Source organism: Leucoraja erinacea, chromosome 20 (assembly GCF_028641065.1).
Source record: "Leucoraja erinacea ecotype New England chromosome 20, Leri_hhj_1, whole genome shotgun sequence".
In the NCBI taxonomy this organism is placed as follows: Eukaryota; Metazoa; Chordata; class Chondrichthyes; order Rajiformes; family Rajidae; genus Leucoraja; species Leucoraja erinaceus.
The window spans coordinates 19037317-19064193 of NC_073396.1; the positions used below are offsets into that span (position 1 = coordinate 19037317).

The window sequence follows — 26877 nt, forward strand, 5'->3', positions numbered from 1 at the left end:
TCCTATCTATTTGTTGTTCAAACGCCTTTTAAATATTTTGATTGTGCCTGCCTCAACTACTTCTTCTGGCAGCTCGTTCCATATACCCCGTCAGTGTGAAAAAGTGCCTCTCAGATCCCCTTGAAATCTTTCCCGTCTCACTTCAAATCTGTGCCCTCTAGTTATATACTCCCCTTTCCTGAAAATAAAGCTGCCAAAAGGTTTTGCTGAAAGTTGGTTTAACTTTTCAATCTGTATTCCAATATTTTGGCAATGACTAAGATTTCTCAGTGGCTTGGAGCAAAGCCACATCTTGTTTTGATCACCACAGAATATCCTTGGGGAATCCTAAATAATTTTAGAGCAATGGGAACAGCAATAAAGTACACACTTGTGTCATAATGAAGAATTTGCATTTCTATCACCTCTTTCAAGATGTGCCCTCCATAATGTTTGGGACAAAGACCCATATTTATTTTACCTCTGTACTCCACAATTTGAGATTTGTCATAGAAAAAAATCACATGTGGTTAAAGTGCACATTGACAGATTTTATTAAAGGCCATTTTTATACATTTTGGTTTCACCATGTAGACATTACAGCAATCCCCACCCCCACCCCACTTCAGCGCACCATGATGTTTGGGACACATGGCTTCACAGGCGTTTGTAATTGCTCAGGTGTGTTTAATTGCCTCCTTGATGCAGGTATAAGAGAGCTCTCAGCACCTAGTGTTTACTCCAGTCTTTTCAACACCTTTGGAAACTTTAATTGCCGTTTATCAACACGAGGACCAAAGTTGTGCCAATGAAAGTCAAATAAGCCATTATGAGACTGAGAAACAAGAATAAAAATGTTAGAAAAAAACATCAGCCAAAATTTAGGCTTACCAAAATCAACTGTTTGGAACATCATTAAGAAGAAATAATAATAATAATAATAAATTTTATTTATGGGCGCCTTTCAAGAGTCTCAAGGACACCTTACAAAAATTTAGCAAGTAGAGGAAAAACATGTAAGCGGAATGAAATAAATAGTAGAGACATGACTAGTACACAAATTAAAGACAGAATTCAATTCAAAACACAATATGAGGCAATTCAAGCACAGATGAAAAGGGAGGGGGACGTGGGGCTAAGGATAGGCAGAGGTGAAGAGATGGGTCTTGAGGCGGGACTGGAAGATGGTGAGGGACACGGAATTGCGGATCAGTTGGGGGAGGGAGTTCCAGAGCCTGGGAGCTACCCTGGAGAAGGCTCTGTTCCCAAAACTGCGGAGGTTGGATTTGTGGATGGAGAGGAGACCAGCTGATGTGGATCTGAGGGACCGTGAGGGTTGGTAGGGGGAGAGGAGGTCAGTGAGATATGGGGGGGCCAGATGGTGGAGGGCTTTGTAGGTGAGGACCAGGATTTTGTAGGTGATCCGGTGGGAGATGGGAAGCCAGTGAAGTTGTTTGAGGACTGGAGTGATGTGATGCCAGGATTTGGTGTGGGTGATGAGTCGGGCGGCTGCGTTCTGGACCAGTTGGAGTCGGTTGATGTAGGTGGAGCTGATGCCAAGGAGAAGTGAGTTGCAGTAGTCCAGTCGGGAGGAGATGAAGGCATGGATGAGTCTTTCAGCAGCGGGAGGTGTGAGAGAGGGTCTGATTTTGGCGATGTTGCGGAGGTGAAAGAAGGAGGTTTTAATGACATGGCGGATGTGAGGATGTGAGGCTCAAGGGAGAGAGTACTGGTGAGCTTACTAATCGCAAAGGGACTGGAAAGCCAAGGAAGACCTCCACAGCTGATGACAGAAGAATTCTCTCTATAATAAAGCAAAATCCCCAATCATCCGTCCCACAGATCAGAAACACTATTCAGGAGTTGGGTGTTGATTTGTCAATGACCACTATCGGCAGAAGACTTCATGAACAGAAATATAGAGGCTACACTGCAAGATATAAACCACCGGTTTGCTGCAAAAATAGGATGTCTTGGTTAAAGTTTGCCAAGAGATACGTAAAAGAGCAACCACAGTTCTGGAAAAAGGTCTTGTGGACAGATGAGATGAAGATTAACATATCAGAATGATGGCAAAAGCAAAGTATAGAGGAGAGAAGGAACTGCCCAAGATCCAAAGCAAACCACTTCATCTGTGAAACACGGTGGTGGGGTGTTATGTCCTGGGCATGTTTGGCTGCTGAAGGTACTGGCTCACTTATCTTCATTGATGATACAACTGCTGATGGCAGCAGCATAATGAATTCTGAAATGTATAGACACATCCTATCTGCTCAAATTCAAACAAATGCCTCAAAACTCATTGGTCGGCGGTTCATTCTACAGCAAGACAATGATCCCAAACATGCTGCTGAAGCAACAAAGCTAAAATAATTGTAAATTCTTGAGTGGCCAATTCAAAGTCAATCACCTGATCCAAACCCAATTGAGCATGCCTTTTATATGATGAAGAGAAAACTGAAGGAGACTAGCCCCCAAACAAGCATAAGCTAAAGATGGCTGTCATACAGGCCTGGCAGAGCATCACCAGAGAAGACACCCAGCAACTGGTGATGTCCATGAATCGCTGACTTCAAGCAGCCATTCCATGCAAAAGATATCAAGAGTCACGAGTGTTTTATTGTCATATGTCCCAGATAGGACAATGAAATTCTAGCTTGCTACAGCACAACAGAATATGTAAACATCGTATATAACATGAGAAAAAACATTCAGTGTGCAATGTATTAAAAAAGTACGCATGCACACATACTCAAGAAATAAACAAATATAGTGCAATAATAATAATAAGTCTGTTGTAGTTCACAGCTTATTTGTTGTCATGTTTAATAGCCTGATGGGTGTAGGGAAGAAGCTGTTCCTGAAGCTGGACGTTACAGTTTTCAGGATCCTGTACCTTCTTCCCCATGACAATGGTGAAATTAATGTGTGGCCAGGATGGTGTGGGTCTTTGATGATGTTGGCTGCCTTTTTGAAGCAGTGACTTCAATAGATCCCTTCGATGGTGGGGAGGTCAGAGCCAGTGATGGACTGGGCAGTGGTCACAATCTTTTGCATTCTTTTCTGCTCCTGGACATTCAAGTCGCCGAACCAGGCCACGATGCAACCAGTCAGTATGCTCTTCGACTGTGCACCTGTAGACGTTCGAGAGAATCCTGCTTGACATACCGAGTCTCCGTAATCTTCTCAGGAAGTAGAGGCACTATGTGCCTTCTTTATAATTGCATCAATGTGCTGGGTCCAGGAAAGATCTTCGGAAATATGCATGCCCAGGAATTTCTTCACCCTCCACCTTCTTCCCATTGATATAAACAGGATTGTGCGTCCTCATCCTTCCCCTTGCAAAGTCCACAATCAGTTCCTTGGTTTTACTGATGTTGAGAGCCAGGTTGTTGTGCTGGCACCATTTGGTCAATCAGTCGATCTCACTACTATACTCTGACTCATCACCATCTGTAATTCGTCCAACAGTGGTGTCGTCGGTGAACTTGACGATGGAGTTCGCACTATGTCCGGCTACACAGTCATGGGTATAGAGTGAGTAAAGCAGGGGGCCACGCAGCCTTGAGGCACTCCCATACTGATTGTTACCGAGGGTGAAGTGTTTCTGCCAATTTGAACAGACTGTGGTCTGTGGTTGAGGAAGTCGAGGATCCAACTGCAGAGGGATGCGCAGAGACCCAGTTCATTGAGCTTGGTAACCAGCTTGGCTGGGATGGTGATATTGAACGCCGAGCTGTAGTCTATAAACAACGGCCTGACGTAAGTGTTTTTATTGTCCAAGTGGTTCAATGCGGAGTGGAGAGCCAGTGAGATCGCATCCTCCGTTGACCTGTTGTGGCGGTAGGCAAACAAAATACTAAAATTACTACTTTCATTTACATGACATTGTTGTGTCCCAAACATGATGGTGCCCTGAAATGGGGGGACTATGTATAAACACTGCTGTAATTGCTACATGGTGAAACCAAAATGTATAAAAATTGCCTTTATTAAAATCTGACGATGTGCACTTTAACCACATGTGATTTTTTACTATTACAAATCTCAAATTGTGGAGTACAGAGGCAAATAAATAAATGATGGGTCTTTGTCCCAAACATTATGGAGGGCACTGTAGTTTGCATGTGTTTTTAAAAGTCATTTGATGAGGAACCACATAGACGTTTGCACATACAATTGCATGGGGTTGTAGATTTACACGGAATTACTAAGGAAATAATTTAGGAATAATCAAGTCTTTTGCAGATTGGGAGTGTCACTACAGTGCAGTTCTACAAAGACCAATGCAGCATGAAGAAAAACTGCAGACGCAAGAAATCTGAAGTAGACAATATTGTAAACTCTCAGAATGTTAGGCAGCTTCTGTGGAAATAGGAACAGAGTTATTTCAGGTCAAAGAGTGAGAAAAAAACTGCAGGAAGTTGTTCTGTTGGAAGTTGAATCTCTGCCCCAGTCTGAGGTCCTAAACGCTCCGGAGCAGGTTTTCATCAAGGATCTCTCTGTACTTTGCTCCATTCATCTTTCCCTTGATCCTGACTAGTCTCCCAGTTCCTGCCGCTGAAAATCATCCCCACAGCATGATGCTGCCACCACCATGCTTCAACGTAGGTATGGTATTGGCTAGGTGATGAGCGGTGCCTGGTTTCCTCCAGATGTGACGCTTGGCATTCAGGCCAAAGAGTTCAATCTTGGTTTCATCAGACCCGAGAATCTTGTTTCTCATGCCTTTTGACAAACTCCAAGTGGGCTGTCATGTGCCTTTCACTGAGGAGTGGCCTCCATCTGGCCACTTTAACATAAAGGCCTGATTGGGAGTGCTGCAGATACAGTTGTCCTTCTGGAAGTTTCTCACATCTCCACTGTCAAGAGTGACCATCGGGTTCTTGGTCACCTTCCTGACCAAGGCCCTTCTCCCATGATTGCTCAGTTTGGCCGGGCGGCCAATTCTATGCAGAGTCCTGGTGGTTTCAAAGTTCTTCCATTTAAGAATGACGGAGGCCCCTGTGCTCTTTGGGACCTGCAATGCTGCAGAAATTGTTTTATACCCTTCCCCAGATCTGTGTCTTGACACAATCCTGTATCGGAGGTCTACGGACAATTCCTTCGTCTTCATGGCTTAGTTTTTGCTCTGACATGCACTGTCAACTGCGGGACCTAATATAGACAGGTGTGTGTCTTTCCAAATCATGTACAATCAATTTAATTTACCACTTGTGGATTCCAATCAAGTTGTAGAAACATCTCGAGGATAATCAATGGAAACAGGATGAACCTAAGCTCAATTTTGAGTGTCATAGCAAAGGGTCTGAATACTTATGTAAATGTGATATTTCAGTTATTTCTTTTTAATCACTTTGCAAAAATTTCTAAACACTTGTTTTCGCTTTTATATTATGAGGTATTGTGTGTAGATTGATGATAAAAAAAATAATTGAATCTATTTTAGAATAAGGCTGTAATGTAACAAAATGTGGGAAAAGTGAAGAGGGCTGAATACTTTCTGAATGCACTGTATTTGCCAAAACAACAACTTGCCTGTTCCTCTTCAAAATAATGTCATAAATTACATCCACCCGGGTGACAAGACATCTCGTGTTGGAGCAGGCAACGGAGAGAGTGCTTTGCATTTATTATACTAGAGTGGTTTGTGTTTATAGGGTTGGATGGGACTTGAACCTTCCGATTCGGAGGCAAGACAATGACCTATGTAGCCACAGCTGATGAGGTAAACACATGGGCTCACAAACAACATAAATTTGTACAGCGCCCAAAGAGAAAAACATCAACACTTCAAAGGCATTATCCAAACAAAGCAAACGACTAGCCAGGTGAACTGTTATTCATGGAGCTGAACTCCCAGCTTGTCTTTAACTATCACCATGGGAATTGAATGTATCACCAAATCAGTATATGCGCAACTAACATTACATCCAAATGACACACCACGGAACATGATTCCTCAATCATGTTAGATATTATCTAAATGGTGGCCGATTGGGAAAGGGGAAGATGCAGCGAGACCTGGGTGTCATGGTACACCAGTCATTGAAGGTAGGCATGCAGGTGCAGCAGGCAGTAAAGAAAGCGAATGGTATGTTAGCTTTCATTGCAAAAGGATTTGAGTATAGGAGCAGGGAGGTTCTACTGCAATTGTACAGGGTCTTGGTGAGACCACACCTGGAGTATTGCGTACAGTTTTGGTCTCCAAATCTGAGGAAGGACATTATTGCCATAGAGGGAGTGCAGAGACGGTTCACCAGACTGATTCCTGGGATGTCAGGACTGTCTTATGAAGAAAGACTGGATAGACTTGGTTTATACTCTCTAGAATTTAGAAGATTGAGAGGGGATCTTATAGAAACTTACAAAATTCTTAAGGGGTTGGACAGGCTAGATGCAGGAAGATTGTTCCCGATGTTAGGGAAGTCCAGGACAAGGGGTCACAGCTTAAGGATAAAGGGGAAATCCTTTAAAACCGAGATGAGAAGAACTTTTTTTCACGCAGAGAGTGGTGAATCTCTGGAACTCTCTGCCACAGAGGGTAGTTGAGGCCAGTTCATTGGCTATATTTAAGAGGGAGTTAGATGTGGCCCTTGTGGCTAAGGGGATCAGGGGGTATGGAGAGAAGGCAGGTACGGGATACTGAGTTGGATGATCAGCCATGATCATATTGAATGGCGGTGCAGGCTCGAAGGGCCGAATGGCCTACTCCCAAATCACCTAATTTCTATGTTTCTATGTTTCTATGATTCCTCAAGCATTGCACTGGAATGTCAATGAGAAATACTCCTAGGACTCAAGACTCATACCATTTGTAGTCTAATGGGAACCCCGGACAAGCTGGTAACCCCACTGTGGGAATGATGGAGAGTAGTAATGGGTTATGACCCAGTCAAGCACTGAGGGCAGGTCACTCACATGCAGTATATGTGAATCAGTCTGAAGAAGGGTCTCGCCCCAAAACATTACCTATCCATGTTCTCCTGAGATGCTGCCTGACACACTGAGCTACTCCAGCACTCCGTGTCTGCTTTTGTAAACCAGCATCTGCAGTTCCTTGTTCTCGTGTATGTGACTGGTTGTTTTCTGCATCCGACTTTCTCATCAACTGGAAAGCAGCAAACGATGCTTTCAATAATGAACAAATTAACAAAAAGAAACAAATTGCAGTTGGAGAATTGTTTAATTGACAGTTGGCCTTAGTTAGCACTGATTGGCACAGGATGCTCCAACATGCTGACACACGAGGTTGTTGCAGGGACTCCCAACTGTTTACCGGCTGATGATCAGCTGATGCCTGGTGAAACATTTCCGAAGGTAGAACAAACGGCACGAGGCTTCAGGACCAGTAACCGGTTGCTCGAGAGCCAAGGGTGACAGCTCTGCATCAGGGTGGCATTGATATTACTATTGGTTTATTATTGTCAGGTGTATCAGATACAGTGAAAAGCTTTCTGTGTACTATCCAGGAAAATCATACCACACATGAGTACAATCAAACCATACACAAGTACAACAGGTAGTTTGCGATAAACAGAGAAGAGTGCATAATAGTGTCATGGCTACAGAGAAAGTGCAGATTACAAAAAAGTGCAAGGGCTGTAATAAGGTAGATTGGGAGATCAGGATGACACCCATAGCTTACGAAAGTTCTGATTAGTAGGGGAAGAAGCGGTTCTTGAATCTGGTGGTACATGCTTTCAAGGGCTTTATATCTTCTGCCCGACAGGAGAGGGAACAAGAGGGAATGACTCGGGTGCAAGTGGTCCTTAATTACGTTGGCTGCTTTCCCGAGGTAGCATGAAGCATAGATGGTCTATGGGGGATAGGGGGCCCGCCTGGTTTATATGGTTGACTGGGCTACATCGACTGCTCTCGGTGAGTGGGTGTGTGCACGTGCCTTGCTATGCACTGTGATGCATTTGAGATGGTATCAGAACATGGAACACACATTGGTGTTTCACCTTTGGGTTCACAGCTTGGCTGACGTTTGCAGGAGCCCCAGCATGACCGACATGTTGTTGGCTCCGCTAAGCCACTGCCCACCGTCGATCACAAGCGATGTGCCAGTCACGTACGATGCAGCCGGGCTCACAAGGTACAGCACGCCGTGGGCTATTTCCGTCTTTGTCCCCACTCTCTGCAGTGGAATCAGTTTATAGTGATCTGCTGCAGCCCTTGCCAAACCACCTGGCAAGGAGAGAAGGAACAAGGTTTAGGAATTGCAAAATCCCTTATGCTCCACAATAATCATTTAGAAACATAGAAAATAGGGTGCAGGAGTAGGCCATTCGGCCCTACGAGCCTGCACCGCCATTCAATATGATCATGGCTGATCATCCAACTCAGTATCCTGTACCTGCTTTCTCTCCATACCCCCTGATCCCTTTAGCCACAAGGGCCACATCTAACTCCCTCTTAAATATAGCCAATGGACTGGCCTCAACTACATTCTGTGGCAGAGAATTCCAGAGATTCACCACCCTCTGTGTGAAAAAATGTTTTTCGCATCTCAGTCCTAAAAGATTTCCCCTTTATCCTTAAACTGTGACCCCTTGTTCAGGACTTCCCCAAGATCGGAAACAATCTTCCTGCATCTAGCCTGTCCAACCCCTTAAGAATTTTGTAAGTTTCTATAAGATCCCCCTCAATCTTCTAAATTCTAGCGAGTACAAGCCGAGTCTATCCAGTCTTTCTTCATACGAGTCCTCACATCCCAGGAATCAGTCTGGTGAACCTTCTCTGTACTCCCTCTATGCAAGAATGTCCTTCCTCAGATTAGGAAACCAAAACTGTACGCAATACTCCAGGTGTGGTCTCACCAAGACCCTGTACAACTGCAGTAGAACCTCCCTGCTCCTATACTCAAATCCTTTTGCTATGAATGCTAACATACCATTCGCTTTCTTCACTACACAGAAATAATCATTTACCTGGAAAGTGTCTAGGTTTTGCTACATACAAAGAATGGAGTGAATATATGCGACAAAATCTAGGATTGTTTTAAGGTCCAGTTGGTAACAGGATCAATGATGAAGACTCCCAATTTCCAGACACCCAGATAAGGTAAAGAAAGCATACCGTGCTGGAGTAACTCAGTGGATCAGGCAGCATCCATGCAGAACATGGATAGGTGGTATTTTGGGTCAGGACCCTTCTTCAAACTGATTGCGTGGGGTGAGGGGAAGAAAGCTGAAAGAGAGGAGTGGCTGGACAAAGCCTGGCAGATAATAGGTTGATACAGGTGAGTTTTTTTGACAGGCAGATGGTGGACATTGGCCAGAGATGAAAAGACAGAAGGTGTGTGGCAAAAGGATTGAGGAGTTACAAGTGACCCCGGTCACTCCGTCTTTCCCCCCTCTCCCATCAGGTAAGAGGTTCGGAAGTATGTATGCCTCCAGGTTCAGGGACAGTTTCTTCCCAGCTGTCATCAGGCAACTGAACCATCCTCTCACCAACTAGAGAGCAGTCCTGAGCTACCCCAGCGACTTCTTTGGAAGGCCTCGGACTATCTTTAATTGGACTTCACTGAATTTTATCTTGCACTATTATTCCCTTTATCCTGTATCTGTACACTATGGACGGCTAGATTGTAATGTGTAGGAACGAACTGCAGATGCTGGTTTAAATCGAAGATAAACACAAAATGCTGGAGTAAGTCAGCGGGACAGGCAGCATCTCTGGGGAGAAGGAATGGGTGATGTTTCGAATCTAGGCCGTTTTTCAGACTCAATTGTAATCAAGTATAGTCTCTCAGCTGCAAGTAACAAAAAGCTTTTCACTGTACCTCGGTACACATGACAATAAACAAAACTAAACTAAAAAGAATTGTGAAGCTAGAGGTGGAAGGGGACATGGAGGGGAGAAATAGGTGTGAGTTCAGGTGGGGCGCGGGGTGGGGGGGGTGGAGGTTAGGAAGGAAGAAGGGCTGGGTTTTGCATTTACCTAAAATTGGAGAATTCATTGTTCATACCGTTGCAGAATATGGTAATGGGGTTGGGTGGAAAATTGTAGATACTCAATTACCACAATTAGAGAAGTATGATGGTGTGAAGGATAACACAAGGAGATCGTGGACAAGGTGGAGACCACGGAGAGAGTGAAAAACAAGCATGAACACTTTAAAATTGAGGCCTGCTGAAACAAGAGCCAGTGTAGGTGAACAGTCTCGGGGTGAGGAGCCCACCCATGGCCTTTGTTACCTGAACACTATGCTTAGCAGGCACACCATCTCTTACCCAATTTTCGAAAACCTTCAGTGCCAGAAACAGGGCCGGGTGCCAGACTGTTTACGCGGATGTTGTCAGGTCCCCATTCCACCGCTAGGTGCTTTGTCATTGCATCTGTGAAGGGAGTGAGATGTGATCAGTCATGGGCTCATTGTGAAGCAGCAACTCATTGAGTATAGCTCGCAGTTCCAGAGGTAAATTGTGCAGGTTGTCTCTTCCAACCAGTTAACATGTGCTGCTAATGATTGAATGTCCAGGATTGAATCTGTGTTCACAAAACTATTGTGCTGCTGCAAGAAGGAATTTCATTGTTCTGCTTCAGTACGTATGAGAACAACTCAAGAAGAAGATTCCTTCATAAACACTATCATAATGATCACCAAAACTGGAACATTTCTCTGAGACATCAGAGGCTGAGGGGAGACCTGGGAAAAACTTTAGTGATGCAGTGTGGAAACAGGCCCTTTGGCCCACCGAGTCCGTGCTTACCAGCAATTAACCCATACACTAGCACTATCCTACACACTAGGCACAATTTATAGCAGCCAATTAACCTACAAATCTGTACGTCTTCACCCGGAGAAAACCCATGCAGTCACAGGGAAAATGTACAAACTTTGTATCGTCAAGATCGAACCTGGGTCTCTGGTGCTGTAAGGCAGCAAAGCCAGTTGCGGAAATCGCTATCAAAATATGGAGGGGACCAGGGGCAGGGGGGACACAATTTCTTGCGCATGCGCACACTCACACACACACGCGAGGCTTCGAAGGCTTCTGCCGTGAGCCCCGTGAATGGTAATTACAGCTCAATCCAGCGCTAAATGCAGCTCAACTCTGCCTGTCTCGCCGGATTAACCTACAGCCCTGCCTGGACTGACGGAATACCAGTCCGGAGCCGTGGAGCTAGCGCTGCTTCCCCACACTGGCTGTAAGCCTGGGCCATATTTCCCTTAAGTTCAGGCAGGGCTGTAGGTTAACCCGGCGGGAGAGGCGGAGTTGAGCTGCTGCTGTCCTCAGCTATGAGGATAAACTGGATATTCCAGTTTGTGGCTGTAGATCAGATGTTCAGACAAGTGCCACAACTTCACTGGAGCATCACTTCCCAGTGCTGCGCTAATCCCTGCTGATGATAATATTTCTGACAACAATGACAGAGGTTCAGATTGGCACTGTTTGGTAACTGCAGGAGCAACCTACCTATAGCAGCCTTGGCAGAGCCAGCGTGGACCTGTAGAATCTGCCCCCTGTAGCTCAGTGTAGCCGTGATGTTCACAATAACGCCGCCGTGGTCCTGGGGTAACACTCAGGGTTAGGAACATCAGACACAACATTCCACAAACTTTGGCAGCAACTTCCATTGGACTTTCACTCACACATTTTAACAAACATCACATATGGTGCAGCTAAATTTGATCAGATTATTGGTCCCGTTTCCTACATTGCAGCCTGATAGTAATTTGAGTTGGAGGCACAATGAACTGCAGATGCTGGAATCTTGAGTAAAACACAAAGTGCTGCAGGAACTCAGTGGGTCAGGAAGAGCGTTTGCAATTTTGTGTTCTGTTGCTGTAGCCCTGTTGCAAGAACTGGTTTACGGCAAAGCATAGCTCACTCACAACTCCCAGCCAGAAGTTAAACTAAACTGCCTCATAGTGCCGTACAGCGCAGGTACAGGCCCCTTAGTCCATTATGTCTATTCTGAATGTTGCATTTTTCTGCATTCATCGCATTCACCCGCATTTGGACAAATGCCCTCCCTGCCTGGACAGAATCAGAATCACACTTTATTCGCCAATAATGTTTTGCAACATATGAGGAATTTCATTGGCCAGGTCAGTCATACAATTAAAAGTAACAGATCACTCAAAAACACATTTTAACATGAACATCCACCACAGTGACTCCTACACATTCCTCACTGTGATGGAAGGCGAAATAAAGTTCAAGTCCTTCCCTTAGTTCTTCCTCGGTCGTGGGCCTTGAGCCCCCGTTGGCGGGACGATCTTGACTCCCATAGCCAGCGGCGTTCGGGCCCACCGCGTCAAGGCGATCAAGCTCCCGCATCGGGGGGGGATGTCAGCTCCCCCACGTCTGCCGATCGAACCTCACATCGATGCTGGTCGAACCTTCCGCGATGTTGGAGCTCCCGACTAGCCTCACCCGAGACTGCGAGCCCTTGGTGTTGTTTCCGCGGTGGGAGCGATCCCAGGCAAGGGATCAGCTCCGATGTTAAGTCCGCGCCCCACGGTGGGGTTCACGACAGTCCAACGAGGCTTCCAGCTCCAGCGATGGTAGGCCGCAGAGGCCGGAGAATGTGATCCGAAAACTAATCACATCTTCGGCAAGGGAGGAACTTGAAAAAAAGTTTACTCCGATCCCCTCCCCCTCCCCCCACATAAAACAAATCGAAGAGCATTAAAACAAAAACTTTTAACAAACTAAAAAATAACAAAAAGAGTGAAAAGACAAACAGACTGCCGGCAGTGCTGCCATCTCCCCGGCGCCCCGGGTGGTCACCCAGGGATGGAGCTTAGTTTAGAGTTAAACGTAGAGTCCACACCAAGTCTGGTGCTTCCTAAATGTGGTGAGAATCCCTCTCTACCATCTCCATGGGCAGCCTGAAAGATTCCAACAACTTCCTGTGAAAAAAAATTCCCCATAGATCCCCTCTGAACCATGATATGAAAGGAGACTCGGGCCATTCGGCCCATTGAATCTGCTCTGCCAATCAACCATGGCTGATCTATTTTTCCCTCTCAACCCCATTCTCCTACTTTCTCCCTGTATCCCTTAACACACTTATTAATCAAGAATTTATCAAGCTATAAAGATACGCAATGACTTGGCCTCCACTGCCATCTGAAGCAATGAATTCAACAGATTCACCACTTTCTGGTTAAAGAAATTCCAACTCATTTCCACTCTAAAAGCGTGTATTTTTATTCTGTGGCTATGATCTCTGGTCCTAGACTCTCCCACTACTGGAAACATCCTCTCCACGACCACTCTCTCTAGGTCTTTCATTATTCGGTAGGTTTCAAAGAGATGCCCTCTCATCCTTCTGAACCCGAGCGTGTACCGGCCCAGAGCCTTCAAATGCTCCTCCCGCTTGCCATACCTTTTTTGACACCGCCACCATGGGACACTAGCACCACCTGCACCATCGACCCCCCGCAGAATTATGTACTGGATTATTTGGGGAAAATGTTAGTTTATTTATCTAACTAAAGCCCAGGATATCACCCATCATAGGGCCAGGGGTTACATGGTCAACTGCACCTCCACCCCAAGGATCACAAAGGGGCACTCCTAGTGTGTGATGAGCTATCAGCAGAACTTTCAAAGACTGGCTTCACAGAGACTGCAGATGCTGGAATCTTAAGCAAAACACAAGGCGCTTGAGTAACTCAGCAGGTCAGGCAGCATCTGTACAGGAACAAAGAGGTGACATTTCAGGTCGGGACCCTTCTTCTCAAGGGCTTCAATTTGAGCCTGGATCCCAGGGCCCCATCTGTAGTGATAAAACCTGGTCACTAGCCCTCACCCCCTGAAAGAGGTGGGAGATGACAATTAATTCAGTGGTAAAGGTCTTTGTCATTGAGGGGCTGAGAAATCAACCAGAACAGTTAATCTCGTTATTTAAGTCTTTAGACTTGAGATACAGCGTGGAAACAGGCCCTTCGGCCCACCGAGATCACCCTGTACACCAGCACTATCCTACACACTAGGGACAATTTACAATTTTTACAGTAGCCAATTACCCTAGAAACCTGTATGTCTTTACAGTGTGGGAGGAAACCGGAGCGCCCGGAGAAAACTCAAGCGGCTACAGGGAGAACGTACAAACTCCTTCAGGACAGCACCCATAGTCAGGATCGAGCCCGGGTCTCTGGCGCTGTAAGGCAGCAGCTCTACTGCTGCCCCACTGTGCCACCCTCTGTCAGACAATCAGACAGAGTACCCAATGACAGAAGCAAGAAGAGTCCATTCCTTCCAGCTATGCAAACAAGCCTCACCTTCAAGCACTTCTGGTACAAGATTTTGCTGGTGTTGAAGGTTCCCATGGTGTCGATCTCCAGGACGGTTTTGAAAGCATTGAATGATAGTCCACTGGCCGGACAGAGGAAGTTCCCTGCAGCACCTGGGGCAAGAAAGGAGGAATCAAATAATGGAGTGATTGACAGCTGTAGTGATATTGCCACAGAATGATCTTTCTACGTTACTGCATAGAAAATAAGTCATTTGATTGCTGAAAAGCAGAGATCAGGGCGTTAGTAATTTATAGGATGTGTAGGAAGGAACTGCAGATGCTAGTTTAAACCGAAGGCAGACACAAAATGCTGGAGTAACTCAGCGCGACAGGCAGCATCTCTGGAGAAAAGGAATGGGTGGCATTTCGGGTAGAGACTGTTTGAAGACAGGTCTCGACCCAAAATGTCAACCATTCCTTCTCTCCAGAGATGTTGATGTCTCACTGAGTTACTGCAGCATTTTGTGTCTCTTTGAATTAGTAATTTAGTACCTTTTAGAAGTTGTTTGGTCTTCAACCAAAAGGCCAAAAAAGCACTACGAGATTACGTGAGATGTTTTCAATTTACACTTTTGGGTCCTTCCTGGTCTGTGGGACTCAATTGATTACCAATTTACAAGCAGAGGGACCAGGAGACCTCCAAAGAAAGGCTTCAAACCCGAGCCAGGAACCCTGCTCCCCACCTGGAGTGACAAGACGTCGTAACCATGACTGAAGACGGCACTGCACAGTCACAGGGAGAGTCAGGACCGTATGTTCCGCTGGCTGCTTGTCAATAGCGACACGGTGCTGTGTCGGTCAAGAGGTGAGATTTCTGTGACCCACCAGGTCAAGCGAACAAATGTCTCAGGGAAGAAGACAAAGAAAGTAGGTGCAGGAGTAGGCCATTTGGCCCTTCGAGCCAGCATCACCTTTCAATATGGTCATCCCGAATCTATACCCTGGACCTGTTTTTTCCCCCATATCCCTTGATTACATTAGTCCTAGGAGCTATAGCTAACTCTCTCTTGATTACATCCAGTGAATTGGCCTCCACTGCCTTCTGTGGCAGAGAATTCCAGATTCATAACTCTCTGGGTGAAAAAGATCTTCCTCATCTCAGTCCTAAATGGCCTACCCCTTATTTTTAAATTGTGACCCCTGGTTCTGGGCTCCCCAACATCAGGAACATTTTTACTGCATCTAGCCTGTCCAATCCCAAAGTACAGGAGTAACTCAGCGGGTCAGGCAGCATCTCTGGAGAACATGGACAGGTGATGTTTCAGATCGGGACCCTTCTTCAGACCGTCTGAATTACTCCATCACTTTGTGATCTACGCCAGATTCCAGCGTCTGCAGTTCCTCGTCTGAATGTCTCAGGTACCCCCTCCTGGCAGCAAGAACAGGCCAGAACTTACCGTTGATGAGGATGTCGACTTTGCCAAACTCCTGCAGCGCTGCGTCCACGGCAGCAACGATGGTCTCTGGCCTCCTGACGTCCGCTGACGCTGGGAGACAGCGCTGCCCAGTGGCTGCACGAAGCTTTGCAGCAGACTGGGTCAGAAGGAAAGGATGCTGACATTACTGAACACAACACACGGAACCATCACATCTGCTGCTCCCATTTCACAAAACTATGACATAGGAGCAGAATTAGGCCATTCAGCCCTTGAGTCTGCTCCACCATTTGATCACGGCTGATCTATTTTTCCCCCTCAACCACATTCTCCTGCCATCTCCCGGTAACCTTTGACACCCTTACCAATCAAGTACCTGTCAATCTCCGCTTTAAAAATACGCAATCACTTGGCTTCCACCGTTGTCTGTGGCAATGAATTCCACAGATTCACCACCCTCTGGCTAAAGAAATTCCTCCTCGTCTCCATTGTAAAGGTACATACTTTTATTCTGAGGCTGTGCCCTCTGGTCCTACTCTCTTTTTACTGGAAACGTCCTTTCCACATCCACTCTATACAAGCCTTTCATTTGTTGGTTATGTGGATGGATTTAGGATATGCTGCCTTGGCAGGTTCAATGCTCATGTCAGTGAGACCTGAAACTATTTCATTTCTCACTGACTGAAAGAGCACTTGCTGGGGGACAACAATGAGGGGGTCATATAAAACATATTCATAGTTTTGGTTTAGTTTTGAGATACAGCATGGAAACAGGCACTATGGCCCACTGAGTCCACGCCGACCATCCATCACCCGTTCACACTAGTTTTATGTTATCCCACTTTCTCATCCACTTCCTACACACTAGAGGCAATTTACAGAGGGCCAATTAACCTACAAACCCACATGTCTTTGGGATGTGGGAAGAAACCGGAGCACCCGGAGGAAACCCTTGCAGTCACAGGGAGAATGTGCAAACTCTGCACCCAAGGCCAGGATCGAACCCGTGTGTGTGATGCTGTGAGGCAGCGACTCTACCCGCTGAGCCGCTGTGCAAGTCTTTCCTAGTCAATTTCTCCTGGACAGCAAGAGTGACTGCCGATATTTTGTTTTGGGGATTAAGGTCACAGCAGCTTAACCTTATTAGCAGAATCATGCTCAAGTAAAAAACTGTGAGAATAACAGATCCAAACCCTCGGAGAGATGAAAGGAGTAGTTGGAGCAGTAATTTAGCAGTAAATAATTAGCAGGCAAAGCCCACAACTTGGGGAGATGAATTGAAGAGTTATGTTCCAAGTGATAGCACGAGATGTTACCTTATGGATTATTTTTTTCAGCAGCTAACATTTCTCCCAGGGGCAGGTAATACAACTCAAGCCAATATAAACTCAAATCCAATCATCCTTTGTCAAGCAGACAGTTGTGAAAGCTCAGTAAAGCAAGGAAGCACAAAAGAGTGAAGATACTGGAAACTGGAACTACAAACAATCTGCTGGAGGAACTCAGCGGATCAGGCAACATCTGTGGGAGGGGGGTGGGGAGGGAGGAATTGTCGACATGTTGGGTCAAAACCATGCATCAAGACTATTATGGTCCTGCCCTTCGTAATCATACAGTTTGCAAATGAAATAAAGTTGGGGTTCAAAGTGCGTGGTGAGGAGAAGCTTCAGGAGGCAAAGTAGACAGGTGACATGAGAGGGAGGACCTGGCAGCTAGGGGGTGGGCGAGAAATCCCTTTGGTGGGAAATAGAAAAGCAGAGTATTTTTGTTACAGTAGGTCATTGAAAGATGTTTCGTTCAGCTGTCCTCGTATACAAATCACTCAAAATTAATCGTAAAGTTTTATTTTACTCCTTTGATCACAACTAGGTAGAGAAAGCAGACTTCGGTTGGTACAGCAAGCAAATGGAAAGGGAAATTGAAAGTTGGTTCTAATTCTGAGATAATTTGAATACCACAGTAAAAACGCTTTACTGCATTTATTTAGTGCTCTGGTAAGGTGGCAGCTGGAATATTGTGTACAGCTCTGGTCTCTCTACCACTTGTGATCAAGGGAGTGCAACAAAGGTTTTCTAGGTTAATTTTTATGATAATGTGTTTGTCATATGAGGAGAGACAGAGCAGAGAGAGCCTATACTTTCAAGTTTAGAAAATGAGAAGTGATTTGTCGGAAACAGACAAAATTCTGAAGGGGTTTGACAGGATAGATCAAGGGATGATACCTCCCCTGGCGAGGGTTAAGAACCAGGGGTTAGTCTCAAAATAGAAGCTGACATTACTGAGTGTGAAAAAATATCTTCACCTTAGATAGTGACCTTTCGGAATTCTCTACCCAGGGGTACAGAAGAGGTTGTATCGCTGAGTATATATATAGAGATTGATAGATTTTGAATAAAATAATGGGTGGTCTTTTTTACCACTTGTACTAATCCCATATAGAATATATATGGAGTTAGAGCAAAAGGTAGGGTTAGATATTGGGTAAGAGCAGGAGGTCAAAGGCCAGCCGTTATTTTATTGAATGGTGAAGCAGTCTCAGGGGGCTGACTGGTCCATTGCTGCTTCTGTTTATGTTCCTGTATCGGTAAAGCCATGTCTACTCACTGCCTGCACTCGCTCCAAGCTCCTGCTGGCAATTACGGTCTGACATCCATGTCTGCAAGACAAGTCGGCTTTAGAAAAATTCTTACAGACTATAATGGTCAAGAGTTAATTTTTTTTTCCTGTTCACATCTGGGGGCTAAAAATACCCACCTCCTGCATGGTGAAAGAGTGAGGATGTGCCGCTGAGAACAAAGGAGAACCCAGCGTTGGGGGTGGGGGGGAGGCGCATAAAGGGACCCGGCATTGGTGGGTCGCTGAGAACAAAGAGGGACCATTGGGGACCACAATTAATCATTTGCAATTCTGTCAGTGCACTATACGTGGCGGCTCTTTGCGTACCTTGTGCACGGTATACAAAACAAATAATTTAACTGTGACATGTCACATGTGATAATAAAGTATCAATCAATCAAATATTCAGAATGCACAAATGCAATTTGGTCATCATTTTTACAACTCTCATACAGGAGAGCTGGGAGGGAGAATAAATTAACTTCATAACAAATTCCTCGAGACTGGAGATTTGTACATCCTATGCCTCGCTGTCGGCAACACCCATCACTTCATGCACTAATAGCATTATTATCACAAAACTTTACTGAAATACATGTGTCACCCATTCATTTTGCAATATCCACACGATACCTCATCAGGATCTCTGCGATTCGGAATCCGATGCCCGATCCTCCTCCTGTGATGAAGGCAACTTTGTTCCTGTTCACGAGAGACAGCCGTGATTATTTTATTCAAATAAAGACAATGCCATAAACTAGACAAGTAAAAGGTTGTGGAAGTCTGCTCCCATGGCACAAAAGTTTCACAGAATCTCATTTCAGATCCAATTTATTTAGCTGCTGGTGATAGGACACTATTGTCCCAGGAAATGATCTGATAAAATAGATGTACAATGGAGTGAAATTTGGCCCAATTAATTGGACCATTTCTGGGAATCTTTGCATTAAAGCAATTTTGTTATACACAACCCAAAATTAATTAAAAGGCACTACCAGGGAACAAAGGTGATCGGGTGATGTAGTTTGCAGGTTGACCCACACGTCCAAAGGAAGGCGATGGCTGGAGGTCCGCAATAGCGTGGGGCTTGCCTGGAACGGGCATGGCTCTTAATACCTGGAGCGCGAACTGGACTTTGAAAATGGCGGAAAAACATGGCACCTCTTGCACGCGGGATCACTCGACTATTTCTGTACAATTTGCTCATCGGAGATGTGCTTAGGTAAGACTAATAAGACTCTACTAGACTAAGAAAATAATTACACTGTGCGTTTGCATTTCGCACATGTGACAATAAAAGCACCATTGAAACATACAAGGTCCAAAGGGGGCAAGATGTCAGGTGTTTCCAATAGTGGGAGAATCTCAAATGAGGGGATAAAGTTACAACATTAGGGGGCAATTATTTAAAAACGGAGGTTTGGTTTTGTTTAGAGATTTAGCATGGAATCAAGCCCTTCGGCCCGTCAAGCCCGCACAAACCATCAATTACCCATTCACAATTGTTCTACGTTATCCCACTTTCTCATCCACACTAGGAGCGTTTAAAGTGGTTAATTAACCTTCAAACGCGCATGTCTGAGTTATGGGAGGAAACCGGAGCACCCGGTGGAAACCCACGTGGTCACAGGGAAAACGTGCAAACTCCACTTGAACAGCACCCGAGGTCAGAATCAAATCGGGTCCCTGGCGCTGTGAGACAGCAGCTCTACCAGGTGCGTTACTGTGTGTAGGAATTATTTTTCACGGAGGGTGGTGAATCTCTATGAATTTCTACCCCAGTGCGCTATTGAGGCTGGATCACCCATGGTGTTTAGAGAAAGAATATACTTATTTTAAAGATCAGAGAATGGAGGGATATGGGGCTGCCGCCACTGAAAGTAGGCATGCAGGTGCAGCAGGCAGTGAAGAAAGTGAATAGTATGTTAGCATTCATAGCAAAAGGATTTGAGTATAGGAGCAGGGAGGTTCTACTGCAGTTGTACAGGGCCTTGGTGAGACCACACCTGGAGTATTGCGTACAGTTTTGGTTTCCTAATCTGAGGAAGGACATTCTTGCATAGAGGGAGTACAGAGAAGGTTCACCAGACTGATTCCTGGGATGTGAGGACTCGTATGAAGAAAGACTGGATAGACTTGGCTTGTACTCACTAGAATTTAGAAGATTGAGGGGGGATCTTATAGAAACTTACAAAATTCTTAAGGGGTTGGACAGGCTAGATGCAGGAAGATTGTTCCCGATCTTGGGGAAGTCCAGAACAAGGGGTCACAGTTTAAGGATAAAGGGGAAATCTTTTAGGACTGAGGTGCGAAAAACATTTTTTACACAGAGAGTGGTGAATCTCTGGAATTCTCTGCCACAGAATGTAGTTGAGGCCAGTTTATTGGCTATATTTAAGAGGGAGTTAGATGTGGCCCTTGTGGCTAAAGGGATCAGGGGGTATGGAGAGAAAACAGGTACAGGATACCGAGTTGGATGATCAGCCATGATCATATTGAATGGGGGTGCAGGCTCGAAGGGCCTACTCCTGCACCTATTTTCTATGTTTCTAAAGAAATGGGGCAAATCAGCCATGGGGAATGCTCGAGTTACCAGATGGGCTCCTCCTAGTTCCTGTGTTTTTATCGTTAAGAACGAGTCAAGGGCTTATTTGATGCTGTCTATGTGCTGTCTGCAGAATAATGCCTCTTACTTTATACTTAAAATAACACTACTTACTTTAGGATATCAGGGCTAAAAATGTAGGAGTAGTTCAGTAGGCAGTCATCAGAGTCCACATCTTGAGGGACGCTGCCGGCGGCAGACATGACCACTGCTTGGTAGTGGGCAGAGTGCTGGGTGCAGGATTTGCCGGCGCGGCGGCTACGGTTGACCCTGTCCCTGGGACAGTCCCTCACAAGCCCGGGGGCGCTGTCCCCTCACTGACCCCCCACCACCCTGGACACCGACCCCCTGACTCTGCTGCACGCCCCGGGTTACAGACCGGGTTTAAACCCTCCTCCCCAGCGCCAGACCCTGGGCGGGAACTCCTCACAAACCGGCGCGGAGACAACAAACTGCACTTAGAACCAAAGATCTTATAGCTTAGAACAGGACAGAAACCTAGCACTGAGCCTGCGCAGCAAGCCGCGGGTCGCCGTTGAACTACGTTTCCCGGAATCCCTGGGCGCAACTGGATCGTCCGACTGGGAAACTCACTGCCTTGACAAAGTGTCCGGGAGAATATTCCTGATATCAGGAGAAATCTCAAAACACAAGAGACTGCAGATGAAGGAATCTGAGAAATTGATTGATCGAGGAACTTCATCAGCCGCGTCTGTGGAGGGAATACACAGGCAACATTTCAGTTTGGGACGCTTCTTCAGATTGAGTCTGTTATTTACACTTTATCATTTTATTTATTCACGTGTGTATATATTTATAGTATAGTACTAGACCAAGTGCAGACCCGTTGGGTCTGTTCCCCCAACTTGCGGTTGTGTGGGGGTGAGGAGGCGGCGACGGCATGCAGCGTCACACACACTAACTATTCCCCGCACTCACGCTAATGACCCCCCTTGATATTATATTAATATTATTAATTTGCTTATTTTACCCCATAACCACCCTATCTACTGACGCATAGCCCCCAACATGCAGTCACATCTAGAGGGGGGGGGGGGGGGGGGTAGAGAGTGAGGGCAGAGAGAGAAGGGGAAGAGACACAGAGAGAGGGGCAAGAGGGAGGGGGGAGGGAGCGAGGAGGAGAGGAGGGAGAGGGGGAGGTAGGTGAGAGGGGAGAAGGTGGGGGTGGAGGGGAGGAGAGTGAGAGAGAGGGTGAGAGTGAGGGGGGAGAGAGAGGGGGGGGGGAGGGGTGAGGGGAGGGGGGGGGGAGAGGTGAGGGGAGGGGGGGGGGAGAGGGGGAGGGGAGGGGGGAGGGGGGGGAGAGGGGGGGAGGGGGAGGGGGAGAGGGGGGGGAGAGGGGAGGGGAAGGGGGGAGAGGGTGAGGGGACGGGGGGGGGGAGAGGTGAGGGGACGGGGGGGGGGGGAGGTGAGGGGACGGGGGGGGGAGAGAGGTGAGGGGACGGGGGGGGGGAGGGGGGAGGGGAGGGGGGGGTGGGGGGGGGGAGGGGGAGGGGAGGGGGGGGGGGGGGGGGGGGGGGAGGGGGGGGGGGGAGGGAGAGGGGGAGGGGGGGGGGGGGAGGGGGGAGGGAGGGGGGGGGGGAGGGGGGAGAGGGGGGGGGGGGAGGGGGGGGGGGGGGGGGGGAGGGGGGAGAGGGGGGGGGGGGGGGGGGGGGGAGGGGGGGGAGGGGAGGGGGGGGAGGGGAGGGGGGGGGGGGGGGGGGGAGGGGGGGGGGGGGAGAGGGGGGGGGGGGGGGGAGGGGGGGGGGAGAGAGGGGGGGGGGGGGGGGGGAGGGGGGGGGGGGGGGGGGGGGGGGGGGGAGGGGGGGGGGGGGGGGGGGGGGGGGGGGGAGGGAGGGGGGGGGGGGGGGGGGGAGAGAGGGGGGGGGGGGGGGGGGGGGGGGGGAGGAGGGGGGGGGGGGGGGGGGGGGGGGGGGGGGGGGGGGGGGGGGGGGGGGGGGGGGGGGGGGGGGGGGAGGGAGGGGGGGGGGGGGGGGGGGGGGGGGGGAGGGGGGGGGAGGGAGGGGGGGGGGGAGAGAGGGAGAGAAAGTGCCTTTTTATTTCAACCCAAAACAACCATTTGCAGGCAGTGCTTTTTTACTTTAACCATATTTTCATTTTCAATTCACATTAAGGGTACTTACTCACAGTTGTGTGCGCATGTGTTCAGTGTTATTCACAGCTCAGAAAAACGTGACCCTCTGCCTTCCTCCAGCTTGCAGACTAATTGAGGCACACCACTTCCTGGTTTTATAGTCCATCCCCCCCCAGCGGGGGCAGCAGAGAGAATGGGGAATTTTGTAAAATCATTAATATCTCTGTCATTTTTCATCGACTGGAAAAATCCTCGGCACACATGCGGCGGAGGGGGGCTCTGAGCGAGGTGGCCAAAAATGACGGCCTTAGGTGATGGCGTTCTCTCAGAAATCGCAGCACAGGTGGCCAAAACCGGTCAAGAACAGACTTTTAGTAATATAGAGATAGAGATATGGACACATTGATCTGTTTTGTAGTAAATGCCTATTATGTGTGCTGAAGCAAAGCAAGAATTTCATTGTCCTATCAGGGACACATGACAATATACTCACTTGAACTTGAGTCGAGTTTATTGCCATATGCACAAGTGAGATGAGTTCAGATACAATAAAAATCTTGTAGCAACATCACTCAGACCACACACTAAGCAAATTATACAACATTTTCTAAAAGGATACATGTGCCAAAAAACACAAGAAATTGCTTTACGCATATTATTCGCTATCACAAAAGATTGTGTGGGGCCAAGTCATCGAATGTATTTAAGAGAGATAGCTTGATTTCTGGACACAAAAGGTGGCGCAATAACTTAATAAATAGAAAATAGAAAAAGGAGATGCCAAATATCCGAAATTAAAAAAGAGCAAATTCTGGAAACATTCATTAGGTCGGGAAGCAAAATTTTCTTGGCGTCAGAACCAAAGATCTAAGATCTTTGGTCAGAACCAATAAAGAGAGAGAACAGGTTAGCTTTAAGTTGCAATAAGGATGAGAGAAGGAGAGGACAAAGAAAAGATTTCTCACAAGGTGAGGCCAGGGTTGCAAAGGGGATGTGTGTTGATATGTCATTAAAAAGGCCACCTGGTTATGTTTTTTATTTCAATTTTTCAGCGTCTGCAATTATTTTTATTATTAAGAAGAGTTTAACAGGAAAATATATTGAGGTGTTGTTCAAAATTAAGTAACTAATCGATTTTAGCCCAAAGGATTTGGAGCTTGATTTTGTCAGTCACCTTTCGAACCCTCGTGTGTTTCCGGCACGGCTCGGCTATTTCCGCCTCCTCGGTCCTTTGACACTTCGTGCACTTTCGGTCCCGCTCGACAAACTGCGGCGTTGCTTCCTGTCTGGCTGGTTGTTACGGTAACTGCGGGAACGCTGATGGCTTCATTGCGGAGGGAACGGTAGACCGGCGCTGAAGCCGCCGTAACGGGGTGGGAAGGCGGCCTGTTACCGCTATAACTCAGGGTACGCCGCACCAAGTACCAGAGAGGATATTTTACCCGCCTTGGTTGGGGCGGTGGGTTAGATAGGCCAAAGCCAGGGTCTCGAGTAGAAGTTGAGACAAACCTGCTGAACGCCACCCACACCTGTCCACACCGCACAGGCTGTTTGTAGATGATGCCATTCGCCGGAGAGTTGATGTTGTGAATGTCTCCTGCTCTGATCTGTGTAAAGGCTGCACACTTTTTCACAAAATGTTCAACTGAAAGCCATTAAGTTAAAGGAGATGTGCGGGACATGATGTTTGAGAGGGTGAGGTGCTTGGAATGCGCTGCAAGAGGTGGTGATGGAGGCAGATACGACAGTGGTGTTTAAGAGGCTTTTGGATATGTATATGGATATGCAGGGAATGGATTGATAGAGGAGATGAATTTAATCTGGTATACAGTTTGGTGCAGATATTGTGGGCTGAAACCTGTTCCTGTGTTGCACTGTAACCTATTATTGATGAGATTCATTTTAAGATATCCTTGTCTCCTGACAGAATTGGACTGAATTTGATAATGTGAATATGGCAGTCTACTTTGATCATCGAATTGAGGCACCCTCTACCGTGGGCTCCCCATCAGAGATCGCTTGGCATCATGTCCATCCTTTGCTGGCAGTAGCTTCTATCGGTACCAATAGCACACCAGCAGGCAGTGTGGATGTATATCTCGAACAGGTGGGTATTTCACAAATTCTTTCCTCCTTCTGAAGACTATAGTTTGGATATATTTATTATTCGTATGGCACCTCAACAGCAAGATACCAATTCGAGTCATGAAAAGTGTATTACAAAGAGCTGCTAATCATAGCTCTGCCATGACCACCCTCATCACATTGGGGTGAAAATGTTTTTCCTCAGCTCTCCTTTAATTCTTCTACCATTTACTACACTTTCTAGTATTTGACCCCTTTGCTATAGAAAATAGTTAACTAGCTAGAGGAAATGTGTCATGTTGAGTTTTTTGTCATGAGCACAAGTGTGATCAGGTACAGGTACAATGAAAATCTTGCTTGCTGCAGCATCACAGGCACATAGACTCAGACGACACACAGAATTAATTTTAAATTATAAATTATACATAAATTACATAAGCTCTACAGGTAGTGAAAAGTAAAATACTTGGGAATTAAACAAGACATGAATGCAAAACACAATCAGAAAACAAGTCCTCAATGGTGTTCCAATGCTGAGATCGGATTAGGGTTGTGCAAGTCGATTCAAGAATCTGATGGCTGTGAGAGAGTAGGCAATCCTGAAAATCTCAAACTAAAACCAGCAAATGCTGGCAACATACTTCCAGTAATTGGTCTTTCCTGACCTGGTGTGATCTGCTGCTGTCTGACCTGCTTAGCTTTTCCAACATTATCTGTTCTTCTGACGGGTGGTTTAGAAGGTAGCATTTGAAATTTTGTTTGATGAACAGAAGTTCTTCCTCAGTAGTGCAGTTTCTGGTGAACGTGAATTTGCACTAAACTAAACTACTGGAATTGACAACAGTAGTGTAGCTGGTAGAGCCGCTGCCTCGCAGCGTCAGAGACCTGGGATAGATTCTGACCTCTGGTGCTGGCTAGGTGGAGTTTGCATTTTCTTCCTGTGACCACATGGGTTTCCTCCGGGTGCTCTGGATTCCTCCCACATCCCAAAGTGGGAATTTGTAGGTTAATTAAAATTACCTCTGGTGTACAGTGAGTGGATATGAAAGTGGGATGACATAGAATTAATGTTAACAGGTGATGGATGGTTGGCGTGGACTCAATGGGCTGAAGGGACTGTTGCCATGCTTTATATTTCAGTGTATGACTGTTGGAGATAGTGATGTGAACACTGAGTTTGATGCTATATTCTGATGTCTTCCTGTTCACAGGGGGAACACATTCCCAATGCACACATTGACCGTCCCTTCCAGCCAGGACTCATCAGATGGCATCCTTCCAAGAGGATTCTGGCAGTTGGTTGGCAGACAGGAGTGGTGATATTTTGGTCTGATCATGGTTGGGACGAACACCAGATAGCAGGGGGAATGCACCGAGCTGAGATCACCATCTTAGAATGGAGCAATGACGGCACTCGGCTGCTCTCTGCTGATAAGGTACCTGAGAGATTGTGACGAATCAAGCTATAAAATGTGAACACAGAAAGCATTCACTTGTGAAAAACAAGGAAGCTTTGAATTCAGGATGCTAAAGGATAATTAATCAACTATGGGTGGGGAGAACTTAACAGAATCTCTACCATTGGAGAACAAGTATTTGCCAAAGTAATGGGGCTAAAGGAACTGCAATGGCTGGAATCTTAAGCAAAACACAAAGTACTAGAGGAACTCAGAAGCAGCATCTGTGGAGGGAATGGATAAGTGATGTTTTGGATCAGGACTATTCTTCAGATTGGAGGTCGACACAAAAAGCTGGAGTAACTCAGCCAGCATCTCTGGAGGGAAGGAATGGGTGACGTTTCAGGTCGAGACCCTTCTTGACACATTGCCTATCAATTCACCCCATGGATGCTGCTGGACGTG

At 46.7% G+C, this 26877-nt stretch overlaps 2 protein-coding genes across 5 annotated transcripts in view; one reads left to right on the forward strand and one right to left on the reverse strand.

The window, feature by feature from the left end:
• Positions 1-324: 324 nt before the first annotated feature.
• Positions 325-21378, reverse strand: decr2 (2,4-dienoyl CoA reductase 2, peroxisomal). 2 transcript variants are annotated; one of them, XM_055651489.1, is made up of 8 exons: positions 20953-21378; positions 18867-18935; positions 18222-18273; positions 15639-15774; positions 14228-14352; positions 11409-11502; positions 10221-10325; positions 325-814 (listed from the first exon to the last, which is right to left on the reverse strand). In XM_055651489.1, the coding sequence occupies exons 1-8, from the start codon at positions 21039-21041 to the stop codon at positions 807-809; spliced, it is 678 nt and encodes a 225-aa protein (XP_055507464.1). In that variant the 5' UTR covers positions 21042-21378; the 3' UTR covers positions 325-806. The 2 variants fall into 2 exon arrangements, with proteins under 2 accessions (XP_055507464.1, XP_055507463.1); XM_055651488.1 differs by lacking the exon at positions 325-814 and adding an exon at positions 7147-8172.
• An 89-nt stretch (positions 21379-21467) lies between these two features.
• Positions 21468-26877, forward strand: part of ift140 (intraflagellar transport 140 homolog (Chlamydomonas)) — a 76939-nt gene continuing 71529 nt past the window's right edge. The window contains exons 1-3 of one of the 3 annotated variants that reach the window (XM_055651464.1): positions 21468-21604; positions 24858-25037; positions 26227-26451. In XM_055651464.1, the coding sequence (XP_055507439.1) occupies positions 24885-25037; positions 26227-26451 (378 nt within the window). In that variant the 5' untranslated portion in view covers positions 21468-21604; positions 24858-24884. Of the gene's footprint in view, positions 21605-23147; positions 24338-24857; positions 25038-26226; positions 26452-26877 lie in introns of those variants that run through there. The other 2 variants (XM_055651462.1, XM_055651463.1) reach the window with 2 other exon arrangements.

Bases quoted from the DNA above. Each gene is read 5' to 3' on its own strand.
- decr2 (XM_055651488.1), bottom strand. From the start codon at position 21,041: ATGTCTGCCGCCGGCAGCGTCCCTCAAGATGTGGACTCTGATGACTGC. The intron at 18,936-20,952 runs GTAAGTAGTGTT...TCTCGTGAACAG, and splicing joins TTTAGCCCTGATATCCTAAA to GAACAAAGTTGCCTTCATCA. The intron at 11,503-14,227 runs GTGAGGCTTGTT...GTGTTACCCCAG, and splicing joins TGTACCAGAAGTGCTTGAAG to GACCACGGCGGCGTTATTGT.